The sequence below is a fragment of the Caloenas nicobarica genome, chromosome 2, assembly GCF_036013445.1.
Source record: "Caloenas nicobarica isolate bCalNic1 chromosome 2, bCalNic1.hap1, whole genome shotgun sequence".
In the NCBI taxonomy this organism is placed as follows: Eukaryota; Metazoa; Chordata; class Aves; order Columbiformes; family Columbidae; genus Caloenas; species Caloenas nicobarica.
In genome coordinates, this window is record NC_088246.1 from 26,312,300 (window position 1) to 26,327,545 (window position 15,246).

The 15,246-nt window shown below is 47.1% G+C and overlaps 2 protein-coding genes across 7 annotated transcripts; one reads left to right on the forward strand and one right to left on the reverse strand.

The window, feature by feature from the left end:
- Positions 1-304: 304 nt before the first annotated feature.
- TFPI2 (tissue factor pathway inhibitor 2) lies at positions 305-6,341 on the reverse strand. Of its 3 annotated transcripts, none has more exons than XM_065629287.1 (5): positions 6,125-6,341; positions 5,853-6,032; positions 5,194-5,370; positions 3,761-3,934; positions 305-1,394 (listed from the first exon to the last, which is right to left on the reverse strand). In XM_065629287.1, the coding sequence occupies exons 1-5, from the start codon at positions 6,204-6,206 to the stop codon at positions 1,291-1,293; spliced, it is 717 nt and encodes a 238-aa protein (XP_065485359.1). In that variant the 5' UTR covers positions 6,207-6,341; the 3' UTR covers positions 305-1,290. The 3 variants fall into 3 exon arrangements, with proteins under 3 accessions (XP_065485359.1, XP_065485360.1, XP_065485357.1); XM_065629288.1 differs by having other exon boundaries at positions 305-1,391; positions 5,194-5,373; positions 6,125-6,340; XM_065629285.1 differs by having other exon boundaries at positions 306-1,394; positions 5,194-5,373; positions 6,125-6,339.
- A 3,359-nt stretch (positions 6,342-9,700) lies between these two features.
- On the forward strand, positions 9,701-13,767 carry LOC135985813 (guanine nucleotide-binding protein G(I)/G(S)/G(O) subunit gamma-11). Of its 4 annotated transcripts, none has more exons than XM_065629443.1 (3): positions 9,701-9,834; positions 10,155-10,253; positions 13,324-13,767. In XM_065629443.1, exons 2-3 carry the CDS (start codon positions 10,158-10,160, stop codon positions 13,447-13,449), a joined length of 222 nt encoding a protein of 73 aa, XP_065485515.1. In that variant the 5' UTR covers positions 9,701-9,834; positions 10,155-10,157; the 3' UTR covers positions 13,450-13,767. The 4 variants fall into 4 exon arrangements, with proteins under 4 accessions (XP_065485515.1, XP_065485513.1, XP_065485516.1 ...); XM_065629441.1 differs by lacking the exon at positions 9,701-9,834 and adding an exon at positions 9,848-10,017 and having other exon boundaries at positions 10,150-10,253; XM_065629444.1 differs by lacking the exon at positions 9,701-9,834 and adding an exon at positions 9,848-10,017.
- Positions 13,768-15,246: the final 1,479 nt, after the last annotated feature.

Genomic DNA, 15,246 nt, shown 5'->3' on the forward strand with positions numbered 1-15,246 from the left:
TGGAACAGGAGACCCAGCAGCAGACAATCAGCTTAACTAAGCACCCCTTTGAGAGCAACCCTTTAGGGAGAGCCAGCTGAGCCATAAAAACTGCTGGGGATGAACGACATCAATGCAATTTACTGGCTTTCTTCAAATAAAGACCTTAGCGTAAGGAAGTGATTTAAGAGACAACTAAACTCTGCTAGAGTCACAATCAGTAAATAATAGGTTCCATTACACATATTGTTGTATACAACTAATTCAGGATAATTAACAGAAGCATTAGACAGGACAAGCTCTTTTTTTTTCCCAAAAACATTTTATTAACATTACTTATGAATTCATATTTAGGAAATATTGTAGGTGAAATTAATTGAAATTCAGACATGGCTCAAATACAAAACATAAAAGAAAGTGCAATAATATAACCTTAGGCATAATCTACCATAAGAAATACAATAGTGCCTCAAAAGAGGTATTACATGAGCTTTGCAGAAGCTTCTGCTTTTCTGCTTTAACAGTCACCACATAAACACATATATCAAGAACCTCAGCAGATGTAAGCAGTGTAGCTCCATTCAAACCAATAAAAGCATGCTGATTTATGCCATACGAGGAGCTGGAGTGTACCTTAGCAGAAATTTCAAATGTTTTGAAAAAGTAATGGTTACATTTTCATTTTAGTACTCAAGTAGCTTACTAACTGCCTTTGTCAGAGTGTTTATCAAAGTATCCATATTCCAAACTTTCTTTTATGGCATGAGCTAGATTTAAGTTTATACTTCTTTTACTGTTATGAAGACTTCTGAAAGCTTTGACTATGAACAAAACTGTAAAGGACAGTCTACTTAAATGATAGTGCCAAAATACGTAAAATGGCAGGGCAAGAAACCTCTTTCGAAAGGTCTCTTTTCTTCAGCAAGCAAAGGATGCCAAAAACAAACATGGTAGACATATAGCTTTGTATTCTCCTTGGTTATACTAAGAGACAATTGATTTTTCAAATCTTAATTGATTTGTAACAGCTGAAATATTCTCCCAAGGCAGTAGTAACATTCCCCCATAAAAACATGGAAATCTAAATACCTGGCTTTGCCAATGTATTGCTGCAAAGACAACAGAGCAGAAGAACCAAACTTAGGTTCATTCTTCTTCTATTAAATGCAGTTCTTTATAAAAAGTTGGAAATAAAAAGTAGTTCTGAAAGACAGAACTATGTCAGTGTATAAAACTGTGTGGGAACTACCTTACAAAAAAGAAAGTGGAATCAAAACAAGTTGTTTCAAACATATGAAGTGCACATCAACTTTAAGACTTCGGGTTGTATGTCTGAGGTTTCTTAATCAGTTTTCTCATCATTTTTCTCCGGAATGCGTTCGTTGGCTTGTTGATTCCTGGTTTCTGAGTCCCTGCTAACAAAACAAAGGAAGCAGTAAGGGAAACAGTATGACAAAACTGTTACTACTCTTTATTGTTCGGGGGGGTTTCTTGTGTTTTGTTTTGTTTTGTTTTGTTTTCACATTATAATATTTAAGCAGTTAATCCAATAACAACAAAAACATCAGAAACTGTAAAAATGTGTCCTAGACTTCATATTCTTAAATACTGTAAGGTCTCCAATGTGTTCACCTTTGGCATTGGAGTCCTACTTTGCTGCTCTTTTCCTGAGCAAGCATTAAAGCCTTTTCTAGCTGTCCTGCAGTGACAGCAGAATGGAAGTAAACCCATTGTTCTATCTGAGAGAAAACAAAACAAAACAAGCAAAACCAAACAAAACCACCTATTACTACATCTCTCTGAACAACACTGAGGCAAATTCTAAAATATAACCAGTGCTTGTGAGAAATGAAAAGGTAAAATGACTTGTGTTTCTGCACAGAACTAGGTTTCACACAGAAGCTGCAGAGTGGCCCGAGACAGTCAGGGGTATCTCCAGAACTGCTGATGAAGGCTGCATGAAATGTGTAAGTGCTGTTTAGAAAACAAATTCTTTGCAAACCCAACTGAAAATGTTTTGTCTTTATGCTACCTGTTTACCTACACACGGAGCTTCAGTGGCCAGTTCCCAATCCTTTCGCTGTCACTCCGATGTATTTATTCTACTTTCCAATTTAAACTTCTTTAATGAAATGAATCAGAAAACTTTTCACTTCAAAAGCTATAGACCAATTCGATCAGCACTTGCATATTTGCACAGGGAAGGTCAACCAGACTCAACTCGAGACTCCAAAGGTAACAAGAAAGATTCTGGGGAGGCAATTATGGGAGCATGAGAGAAGGAGTAGCTTAAGTTGCCTTAAAAATGTGATTAATGTTGCTGTACACTCCCAAGCTCCAGAAATTAATATGTATAGCACAAATTTAATTAGTCCTTATTATACTCTTAACTATGGCCTTTGGTTGTCCCAAGCCTTACTGAATTGTGAAATCCACAAGTTAGTGAAAAAGCTTATAACCGAACCTTTACATTTGGCTATCTGTTGCTCTAGTTATGAAACAGATTGTGTTTCCTCACTTCTTTTTTCCACCAAAAGAGTGAGGAAGGGAGAAGCTCCAGGTGGATCTGGCTGGGTATGTGCAGGGGCAGGGCACAGATGTGAGATGCTGGAGAGGCAGTTTCCTTCCTCCTCTCTCTTTGCACATCTGGGCTGGAGCCAGCCCTACCATTTCCCAGGTAGTAATAGATGCAAATTAGATAATCACAAGCATCTCAGATCGGTGACTTTGCATGCTATTAAAGACTCCCTTACAATACTAGAATGGCAGATACAGACTCAGACTTGTCACCCACAGAAATATTACTGCCATGACTAACTTGCAGACAGTATTTTTACTTCTAAGGATTCTGCGCAGGGTGCAATCCTTGCCCCAGCCCTCAATATCCAGCCCAGAACTGAAGAATCATCTTCTGACTTAAGCCTTCTGACTACACATCTTAAATACTGAAGTGCTTGGAACTTGTACATATCTCATGTTCAAAGCAGACCTACTTTCCAGCATCCCCCACCCCGCAAAGTCAATGTATATGCTAGATACAACCTTAATTTTTTTTCCCATGAGTATCAATTTTTAAAGTATTGTGCTGTGTCTCCTTCCAGAGTGTTCTGGGGATCAACACATAATTTTGTTTTTCTCTCACTGATTTACATATCAAGTGAATTAAACTACACTATTAAAACTTGCAATAGCTGGTATGAATGTAGGACTGCAGGTAAAAGCACAACTGTTTTGACTTAGAAGCACAGCCAGTAGATGATTTTAATAAAACCATTAAGAAAAATCAATTATTATTCTCAACCCTTCCTGCCATAGCCACAGAAACAGTTGACTTGGCACAACTGATGAGGCAGAAATCTTTAGTCATGGGAGAGGGAAATGGGAACAGGCAGCAGGGAAACCAAGGGAAGGTGATGAAAATGCAAAGGAGGATTTCACAAATAAATTTCACAACTTACTAGTTTAAAATACCTGGAAGAAAATGAGACCTTAACGAGTGTTCATGCTCGTACCGAACCATCTAAAGACTGATTCCTTGTGGGCTCTAGTAAGTCAATTAGTGTTTTTGTGTGCCCTTCTCTACATTTCATTCAGAAAGAAATGGTGTAACCACCTTGTACCACACTGTTGTTGTCAGAAGGATTTAGTGCTGCATCTCAGTTTTCCCTGCCTCTGAAAACACTGAGTCTAAAATGCTAAAAGCATACACTTGTAACAAGCCAAGGTGAGGATTTGGATTGCTTTACCTCCTTGTGACTGACAAAATACAAAACAGTCTTACCCTTTCTGCAGACATTGTAGCAGTCCTTTTCAGTAACAAAGTTATTGGCATTTCCACCACAGCCAGTATATTTGAACTCCTTGCATGATTTAGAATTGCTGTCATAGTAATAGCGAGGCACAGAAGAAGAACACAACCCTTCATCCTTTGGGCTGTAGCATAGCAAGGGACCAGCTGGAAAGAAGTAATAAAAGACAGAGACAAATTACATAAATGTAATCTCTGTGCCTGGCTTCTTAAAATTTATCCTGCAATAAAGTTTTTGGCTAAACAGCTCTTGTTCCCATTGAAGTGTCATGACTGTCACCAATGAAATTAGAGACTTACTACATCTTATTCCCATGAGTTATGAATTTGAGAAAGCAACAGACAGTCCCAGAAAACAGGATTACTACCCCACAAGTTAAATTCATCAGCTTTCCCCATTTGTGGTGCCACACATACAACAGCCAAAATATTTACATAGTCTGGCCAAAAGTCTTATTCTATATATATAGGAACAGAACAATAATTCCAGTGGAACTCTCTCTGTAGAGGGAAAATGCACTATTTCGTTTATCCTTGCTCTGATTTTGCCAGCAAATCCTGCCCATTTGCAGCAAAAAGTACAAACCCCACCACTTTCCTCGCAAGAATCATGTTTCATTTTGCCTCAACAAAATTCTACTTTCCTTGCTGGAGACCTTTTGTCAATTTATTGGGTGTACAACAGAGAAATTAAAAATAGTTCAGCATTCACCTAAGACAACTGACAATCTGTTATCAGCCAAAAAAATGGTCTCATCAATCACGAATAAAGCTTAGGCAGTGACAACTTTTATACATTCTGGTAGATTTCTCTTCTTCAAAGATCCTGTCTTGCACTGGCTATTAATCTGGTGTTTATGACAACACTCAGCTATAGTCACCTGCTCATAATTACCACCTCTCTCTAAAGCTCATACAGAAAGACAGTGAAAAGTCATGTCAGGCAAAAAACTTATCAGAAGTTGAGCTGATGAGTGCCAAAAATCCAAGCTGCCTAACATCATCTCTCAAGTCTAAGTTTTAGAAAGGCACTTCTTTATATTACACTAGTGCTGCCCTGAATGTGACTGCCAAACATCTCATATGTCTTCCTCAACACAGATCTCCAATCTTATTTCCCTTTAGATTACACATGTACAGCTCTTTAGAAGTTAAGAGATTGGCTGGATGTAGATATGGGCATATTTAAGGTCTCAATATTAAACTAACACAGCATTGTTCTCTTTCAACAACAGACGGCTGAGGCAAATGATACATGAAAGTCTGTAGACAATATAAACATCTGCTTCCCAGAAGTCTTCAAAAATACCACTGTATGAGTATCCAGAGGAAAATATCAAATAAAGTATCATCTTCATATTGCTTTCACACCATCTATTTTATTAAAAATTTGGGACAGCCATTACTTTTCTCTGGCAGACAGTGGTCCACACAAGACTGCAAATCTCTGAAGTTGTTGCCATTTCCGTAACAGCCACCATAGATGAACTCCTCACACCTCATTGAGCTCAAGTTAAAGGCATATCTTTTTAGATGACTCCTGCAAGGTCCTCCATCAGCCTCCATCCGGCATAATTTGGGCACTTCTGCAACAAAAATAATTTTATTCTCTGTAAAATCAACCCTTCGTGCTCCCTGTACTGAGCAACATGATAGTGTAGACAAAACACTATGACCCTGATCGCAGGCAAGTCCCAGTTTCTCCCACTACTTGCACTCTTTAATAAAGTGGGATAAACTTTGCAAGAGGAATCTGATGCATTAATTAGCAACTAGTTATAATATTAAATTACATATAAAATATTAATAGTTAAATTCTGCATGTCGCCTCTGAGACATCTCACTCCAGTTTCTCTGCATAAAATTGATATGAGCAAGACAGCTGCTACAAGCAGGAGGGACAGACGAGGCGGGTGTGAAGCGTGCTGCAAGGACTGCAGCCTCCCCGGTGCTCCCACAGGCCCCCTCCAGCCCCCGACCACCCCAGACGCACTCCGGGGAACTGTGCCACGTAGTGTCGGCCCCAGGGGCTGAAGAGGCCGGCGAGGCCGGTCCCCGGACTCACTCTTGATGGTCCAGCAGCTCTTCTCGCAGTCGTCGAGGGTGAGGAAGTTGTTGGCGTTGCCGTGGCAGCCCCCGTAGGTGAACTCCTGGCAGGTCTGCGTGTACCTGTCGTAGTACCAGCGCGGCACCAGGGCGCGGCAGGGGCCGTCGTCGGGGGGCAGCAGGCAGGCGCGCTGTTTCTCTGCGGGAGACACCAGCGACCGGGGCTGAAGCCACCTCGGCGGCGGAGGCGGCCCCGGCCCCGCGTGGCCGCCCGCGGGGTCCCGCTCCTACCTGTGAGGGTGCGCGGGGCCAGGGCCGCGCAGGCCAGCGGCAGCAGCAGCGCGGGCAGCGGGAGGCGACGGCCGGCGGCCATGTCGCGGCGGCGGCGGGCAGGCAGGAGGGTGGCAGCGGGGTCCCGGGAGCGAGCGGCGCTGTCCGGCCCGACGGCAGCGCTTTATATGCGCCGAGACGGCTTCCCCGGGCCGCCTCCCTCCTTGCGCATGTGGTGGGAGGGGAAGGTCTGATTCAGCGGGGCAGCAGGTCCCCGCTGACCCGGCCGTCACCAGGGCGCGGCAGGCTGCGCGCCTGCGTGAGCCCCTGCGCCGGTGGCCGCGGGCCGACCCCCGCCCCGCCGCCGTCGGGGGGTCCGTGGCCGGGGGGAGCAGCTGGGGCCAGTGGGGGGAGCCGCCGGGGCTGGCTCGCTGTCGGGCTGCACCTCCAACGGCGGAGAAGCCTCCGTCGCGGGGTTACGGGGAGCTGGCCGAGGTCCGCGGCTGTACCGTCCCGTTTCCCCCGCCCCCAAGCATATTGCGGCATGATGCTCAAGGAACGTTTCCTGTTAATCACGGTGAAATCCGGGACGGGTCACTTAGCGAAAGTCCTCTCTCCCCTCGCCCCGTGGTGGCCTCTCCCCGTGTGGAGGCTCCAGGCAGAGGGCGGCAGGACGCTGAAGATCAAACACAGGAGCCTCGGGCAGGTCCTGATCCAGTCGGGTCACGCACAGCCCGCTTAGCCAATGCCACTAGAGACAACACCAACCAGCCCGTGTTACTCGTTTAATACCGTTGTGTATAACTCCAATTAACTTGAGAAAACCGAGGCACCGCCAGCAGGCTTGGACTCCTGGAAAGCCCGAGGGGCTGAATGGATGAAACCTCTGGCTAGTTCATAGAGAAAGATTTCAGGAACTCTCATGACTTGGCTTATTCTGTAGATTTTAGCCCCACCGGGCAATCCAGTGTGATCTGGGGAAGGAGAGGGTGAGCAGCAAACAGCATACTTTCCCTCTCTAATCTATTAGAGCCGTTAAATTAATTAGTCTTTACTCCAGATTGAATATAGTAACAGAGATAAGAGTGGCTGCAAATTAGGCGTGCTTTCTATAGATAACAATAAGCTAATCTGATCTCCTTTTCTTCTCCACTCCCTTTACGCAACGGTGTTGGGCCTCAGTCCTTCAGGCAGGTGCTGCCCTCAATGGGGTTGCAATACGGGGCCCTGGAATTCTGTGGCCTACAGGAAAGAAGCCACGATCCATACCGTCTGCAAGGAAGAGGAACTTCATTAGCACTCTGATTAATTCAAAAACTCACTTCCCCTCTGTGGATTCTGTGCTTGTTTTATTTCATTGAGGATTATAACCTAGTTTTCTGACATTATTTTATTTTTCATAAAGGCAAGAAAGAGGAGTAAATTCAACCCCTAGCCCACCTAGGTGGCTTCTGGAAGGATACAAATGGCACCCCTCTCCCTCCTTTCTCATCACTGTTCTTTTTTTTCAGAATCTCTGGTTTCCATGCTCTAGTGATTAAAAACAAGCAAACAAACAAAACCCATGACAAAAAAACAACCAACCAAACAAAACATAAAATTTGAGATATGGGGACACATGGGACACATCTGCCATGTTTTGGAATCTTGTAGCTACAACTGTTCAACTGTTAGTAATAGGTGTCCTTCTTTTCACATTTTTGGAGGCTTTTTTTGTTTGTTTGGTTTGGTTTTGGTTTTGTGGGGTTTTTGTTTGGTTATTTTTTGGTTTTGGTTTTTTAAGCTTAGTAAGCACAGCAACTACAATAAAGCTTAAGTCCTTCTGTTAGAAAAAACAAAAAACAAAAAACAGAAAAACCTCCCCCCCCAAAAAATTTTCTATTTCCAGAAAAAATCAAAAGGCCATCTTTCTCGTATTAGGAAACTCTCAAGTGATTTTCACTATGACTAGACTGATGTCCTTTAGTTTTCATTAGATATTGTTGGAATTGCAAAGAAAGTCATTTAAATACAACTTGAAACAATAGCAGCAAAATGAATGCTGTCATGGAATATAATTTTCCATATTTTCCATTTCCTCTGTGCATGCACACATACAAATCAAAGTTTGAACTAAACACACTTATCCAACAATGCTGCAGCACAGTGCAGTATTTATTCAGCTGCTCTTTTGGTGTAATGGCAAAGAAGTTCACTTAGATTAGGTAAGTATCTTTAAAAATGTATGAACCAGAGCAAAAGTTAACATAGCAAGTGGTAGAAAGTCCTTTACTAACTGCAGAGTTAGTCACATCAGCAGACAGCTCACTGCATGCTTTCCATTACAGGGCTATCAATAACAAGCTGCAACTGTTCTTCCCACCCTAACCACGCTACCCGTGTGCCAGAGCCCACCCCTAGATCACTCCCACACCCTACACCTGCCACCCCAACACCACACAGTGTCTGCTTCTCCACGCCGCAGTGTTTCTGCTCCCACCAACAGCCCTGGCCCCCGCCCGGGACCCTGGCCAGGCAGCTCCTTCCACCTGTTTGACTGGCCCAGGGACCAGCAGCTTGCTGGGCTTTGGAATGTAGCTGCCAGCGTAGATTGTGCAGGTGTAGAAATTGCATTCCAACAGCTGGGAAGAGGGGGATAATAGCCAAAGGGAGGGGAAGAGGAAATGATTTTAGTGAACTGGCTAAAATAAAACAAATACAAACCTCAACAGCACTACAGGAGAAGCACTGGAAAAGAAAGATGTAAATCTTACATACCGCTGGCAGCTGCTTGCATCTGGTGAGTACAGAGAGAAGGAGAAAAGAGTGTCTTAAAGGTGAGAAGCCAGAGGTGGAAAGAGGGAGAAGCGACTGCCTACAAAGGCCCTTTAAGTGCCAGATAACAGAAGGACACATACAGGCCCATTTTAATGGCCTGCAGTTTTGTTCAATGTAACAGGTTGTGGATTCTGCCTCCACTGTTTCTGCAGGAAAACAGATGCTGGGATCAGAGATGCTAGGTGTTGTACAAACATGGACGGAGGGACCACCCTGTTCCCATGTTTGGAATGTGCCCTGTTTGGAATCCAGACCTCAAAATTATATGCAACCACAGGAGAAGAATGACCTAGTTCCTTCTTTTAACCCATCATTTCTCTTACAGACAGTGCCCCATCCTCAACACCCATCATAACTTCATGACTCCAGAGATGATCTGTGTAGGTAAGGCACAACATCCCTCTCACTCTCTGCTTTGCAGAAACACCTGCCAATGAAAGTTGCCTGTCCCTGCCATTGACAGCCTTGCTGTTTGCTGGCACACTTGACTAGAGAGTGGTTCCTTCCCCTCTCTACCTGTGATCCAGTCCACTTTTGGTTTCAATGTGCAAGTATCAAGGAACGTGCCCATGCAAACCACCTGCTGCTGCCTTAGCTGCTGGGCAGAGGAGCACAGAGACCAGGGATGCTGGTGGCATGGGCAAACAAGAATCATCATGAGGGCCAAGAGGAGCAGAAGGCCATGGCAAGGGAGGAGGACCTCACTGCTGGGCCAAGACACCCAGCTGACCTCGCCGCATTTGCCCCACAGCGGTGGTGACACGGGAGAGGAGAGGAGAGGCCAGCATAGGAGGGTCGCTGCAGCTCCTGACTCCCGTTGCCGGCTGCTCCACGGGGGACCAGGGCGATGCGGTGGCTGGGCCGAGGTCCCGGCCCGGGGGACGGACCGGGGCGGACGGACCCTCCCTGTGCAGGCAGGTCCCGTGTCAACGCCCCGGTGCCCCGGCAGCAGGGCCGGGTGGGGCTGCGGTCTTTAATCCGGTTAGGGGGGATTAGCGTGGCGGTTTAAAGGCCGGAGCGGCGCGGGGAAGGGGCGCCAGGCGCGCCGGGGAGGAAGCGGCCGCCGCCGAGCAGCGGGGCAGCCCAGACGGCACCGTGTAAGTGAGCCCGGGGGCGGGCCGGGGGCGGCCATCCCGCCGCCCCGCCGCTCCGCGCCCGCCCGGGGGCTCCGGCCCCGGCGCCCTAGCTGCCCAGAGCTAACCTTTTGTCCTCCCTCCGCGCTTTGGCAGTGTAGACGATGCCAGCCATCAACATCGAGGACTTGAGCGAGAAGGACAAACTGAAAATGGAAGTGGAGCAGCTCCGGAAAGAAGTGAAGCTGGAGAGGCAGCCGGTGAGTGGCCGCTGAGAAGGGGCCCGAGGCTGCCCGGCCGCCGGGGCGGACGGCGGGGCCGGAGCGGGGAAAAGGCCGTTACTCGCCGGTCGGGCTTGTGGGGGCTCATGCGGCGCCCGGGGCACGTCGGGTGGGCGGCGAGGCCGGGCGCGGCAGTCCAGAGCCGAGCGGGAGCGCCCCGTCGCGCCGCGGCGGGCCCGGCGAAGGCCGTGGGAGCGGGACTCCGGGAACGGCGCTCCGGGACCCGCTCTCCGGGAGACCCCCGGCTGTTTTCGGCCGATCGCCGTCCCCGCACGCAGTTCGCACCGACGGGTCCTGCCGCCCCTCTTGGGGCACGGACCGGGGACGGCGCTGGATGCGTACCACCGCTTGCGCCGTGTAGAAGCACGACCCTTTAGGGGGGGTGGCTGTGGAGCGAGGGCGAAAAAGAGGCGCACTGTCCCCGGGACAAGGCGCCCCGAGCCGTCGGAAGGGGCCCGCTGGCTGAGGCTATTCTCGATGCACTTGGCACCCCTTGGGCTCCCCTCCCTTGAGGGTCCCTGGAGCCCGGTGCCAGCACAAGGCAGCGTCGTGTGGCGAGGGAGGAGCGCGTCCCTCCTCGAGCTCTGTTCTCCTCCTCTATAAAACTCTTTGGGACCTTTCTGTACCAGATGAGGGGGTGGCGTGCTGGCGGGAAGCCTCGTTGCGGCACCGCTCCCCGTCCTGTACCGCGGTGCTGCGGAGGAGCCCGGCGGTGCTGCGGGAGGAGCCGCCCGGTCACGGCCGCCCTCTGCCCCGTACCGCTCCCCCGCTTCGGGTACTGTGCCGTGCCCGGGCAGAGGGCGGGAGCTAAAGGGTTGCTGGGGCAGCGCCATGACCCATCTAGTCTTGTCCGATACAAACACTGTACTTTTAGTCATTTACACTGGCTGTTCCTTTCCACAGGTGAAGTAGTGAAATTTTTGTATTTTTGCACAATTTCTATAGATGAAAGACATGCAGAACTGATATTGGTCCATGATAAAACTAATATTCTTTTTCTTTTCTTTTTTTATACTGCATGCCAGCAGAAGCAAACTACAACTAAATAAACGCTACTAGTTAGGACTGAAAATACATCTATGTGTGGGAATCAGTGGCATTACTCACACTGATTACATTACAGGTCTAGGTGTTTATCCCAGAAAATAAGAAAGCCACAGTTATGTTTTAACTATCAGTTAGGTATCATTGATTGTAGATGTTATGGTATGGTCTAAAGCTCCAGTAATATTGACAGCTCCACATCCAAGTACTATAGATAGCTATGTCATCCCTCAGAGAGTTCCCAAGCAATTGAAATATACTCTGTACGATGTACACATTCTGATTTTCATAATAATAATAACTTCAAATTCTTGCCTAAATGTTTGGGACAAACCAAGATTCTGATCACTTTAGGGAAACTGATATTTTCAAATCACCTGTAGTAAAGCACAGACAACACCCACAAATTTACCAGTGCATTATAACAGAAGTTTCAGTCTGAGAATGAAATCTGTGTTGTAGTTGTTACGGTCCCCTGGTATCTGTATAGGTGTTACAGGGAAATGCAGAACCCACCTTTCTGGTGTCACTAAAAGTAAAAACATTTAGTCAAAGTTTTCTTAACTCCTTCCTACACCTTTATAGCACCAAGAGGAAATATCTTTTCGAATATTTTTTTGAATGAATGTTTGAATGTGTATTTAAGCAGGCATTTTTTTTCTTATATGTGAAAAAGATCCTGATAGTGCTGACTGAAGCAAAACAAACCCTGATCCTGCATGTATGTTGGAGCACAACTTTACTACAGCATAGGGTGCCTCAATTTGAAAAAGCAGGGTTTGTGAGGCACAGATGAGCAAGGCATGTGTAATGGGATTTATAGGTCCAAATTCTTCTTTGCTGTAAAGCAGACGGAGGTAGTTAGACCATATTTTACTCACTGTTTAATTGGGAATTAACTTGGAGTTCTTTCTGATGGCTTAAAGCTTAATTTTGCATAGGCCATGCTCTGTTAGTCTGTGATGCAGTAAGTACATTCATTGTTTCTTGTCATAATTTTACCTATGGAGTAAAATATAATTAACAAAGAAGACAAAGGGCCTTAAATTAGAAATACTAGTCATCTAGTGGCCTGGCCAACAGCTGGTTCCTGCTGCTGACTCTGCACTGCTGTGCCTCTGCAGAGATTGCGGTTAGGAAGGCAGGAGGTGGGGACAGAGCCAGAAGCGTGTCCTCAGACATGTCAGGTATCTGATCACGTAAGGACAGTTTCTGATGACACAGGAAAGGGAAGCAAGAGGTGTGCATGGACAAGGATCCTCTGGAGCTCGTGGGATTTGCTCATGCACCCTCAGGCTGTGCTGCATATGCTGCTGTCTCAGTGAACACAAACCAAACCCATTTATTTTTCACGGGTGGGTTCTGTGCAGGCTTACCTGCATCGGTGCTAGTTTGCTATGAATGTCATGCAAAGTGGCATGCATATTATGTTCCCTCTTAACACAATAGGCTGCCCATTGTTCAAAGTAACCCCAGGTAACCTGTAAGTAAATTGTGTTTCCTAGTCAGGTCTTTACTCCCATTCAAGACACATGGTTGCTATTATAGAACTGCAATGTGAGAATTTGTATTACCACTGAAAAAATCATTATGGAATGTTTTGTTTGGGAAAAACATGTGCAGTCAGAAATACTTTAAAACTGAATTGAAAGTCACTGATCCAGAACCCACTGATTGTAAGTCATGCTGATGCCGAGTAGAGTGTGATCTGCAGCTTAATAAAACTATATTGGCTAATTGAGAAAAAAAAAAAAAAAAAGGCAACTATGCAGCAACTGCTGTTCCAAGTGACATATACATTCCCAGTGATACTCACATGTTCTGTCAGTATCGGGCTGTGAAAAAGTGGATGGAAGCTGAGTCTACACATATTTAGTTCTGGCTCTATATATTTGATGGAAAGGTGAACAAGAGAAAGAAGGATGTGAATTCACTGTTTTGCTGTTCTGGTGTGCACGCTGAGCTTCTGGTATAACACAGCCACTTCTCTGTTCTTTCACTTGAGGTGTCCAAGTGCTCTGAAGAGATCAAGAACTACATCGAGGAGCGGTCGGGTGAGGACCCGCTGGTGAAGGGGGTTCCCGAGGACAAGAACCCCTTCAAGGAGAAGGGAGGCTGTGTCATCGCTTAGGAAAACGAACCCAGCACCTGCCACCGGAGCAGACATTCTTGTACCTGTAGGGAGTCACTAGCGTGTCCCCACCGCTGCCGGTCCTTGTTGAACGAGCACAGGAGCGGATTTCTTCTTATTATTTTTTTTTCTTACGAAAGTAAAGAAACCAACCCAAAAGCAGCCGAGACCCGCATCGGTCGCTCCGCAGGGACGGCTGCCTCATGCTCCCCGCCGTGACCGGGAATGGCTCCTTTTGCTTCGCGGCACCTGCTTTTGCCTCCCGTTTGTCGGTTGCTTCATGGCTGTTCGTTGGCATTAAAGAAAACCTGCCTGTAACCCCAGAGCCTGCCGTGGCTTGCTGCGGGGGAAAGGATGGAGGAGGGACGGGATGGGGCGGGGGCCGCTGGGGAGACCCGGTCCCGCCGCCGTTAGAGCTCGTGGGGCCAGGCTGCGGAGCAGGGCAGCCGTGGCACTGCACGGTCCCGGGGTACGGGGACAGCGGGGGACAGTGGGACGGAGGGTGCGTCGGTGGCAGGCTGCAGCACCGTGACTTGCGTGTGGCCCTCGGGAAGGTACCGGGGAGCGGCGGTGCATCCCGGCGGCGGGACGGTGGGACACTCGGCTGCACAACCCTGTGTGGGGAGAGCACTGGGGACGAGGCCACCGAATCGCCCGGGATGCGTTTAAATAAACAAACTTCCCTCTGCCAGTATCAGAAACGAAGCGATGATTGTCCCCTGCATGCAATCCCTGCTGTGCGCTGCCTCGGGCCGAGCGGGCAGGCTCAGCACCGGGGGCGCGCGGTGGCGGGCAGGCACGATGTGCCACAACCCGGACCCCGGCGGCCGGAGTCCGGAGCTCCCGCCCAGCAGCTGCAAAATGCAAGGTTAAGGTCTGTTTGTGGATGCAGGAGGCAAGAAAAGGCAGAACGGAGCCTGTTCGTCACTGCGCTGTTTCTAGAAGGGGAGTAATGGGAGGTTCCTGCAAAACTGCATTGTAACTCAAGAGGAAAGGAGGCACTTCTGGTAAGGTAATGTGTAAATTGAATGCCAAATGACAACCTGCAAGTAACGGTGGTGTTGATGAACTCCCAACAGTGAGGTCAGTGTTACCTGTAGAAGGCTGTGGTATAATGAAGCACACCTGTCGAAGTTAGATAATGAGGTGGTTTGGAGGCAGAAGGCCCTGGTGTGGAGCACACTGTGGGGTACGGGCCAGTTGTGAGAGAAGTTCACTTTTAAATTATGGCCTGGTGAGAAAAGTGCTAAAGTTTGGTACCTGCTGCAGGGAGTAAATGGCATTATTGAGGAAGCCACATCTGAGCAAACAGGATGTGCATTCAGAGGTAGGTGTTATGGAGTGTAAAGACTTGTCCCTCCTTTACCTATAGATAAGTTTACAAATCCCAGCTGAGGCTGCAGTGCTTCATTGCAGCTTTTTAAAAAAAGTATGCACTGGATTGCTAGATATTAACTAATGTATGTGAATTTGTGTGAAGTTTATGTGCTGTTCTGTCTTTCATAGATACTTCTCAAAATTACTCCATGAACGTTATATATCCATGGATAAACCTAACCTTTTTCAAATTTCACCCCTTTCCCAGTTCACCGTAGGCAAAAAGTAGTTGAGCTACTTGTGATCCACATGACTTCTTTTTTGCTTTCCTTCAGGTTTATTTTTTTAGGAATTAGCTTTCATATTTCCAGTATTAAAATGAGATGTCCCAAAGACCATTTAATTAATCAGGTTTTCTATCACTAAGATGAGGCCTATTATCCTTGAGCTTTAGAAGTTGTACGGTCATCTTCCGTATTA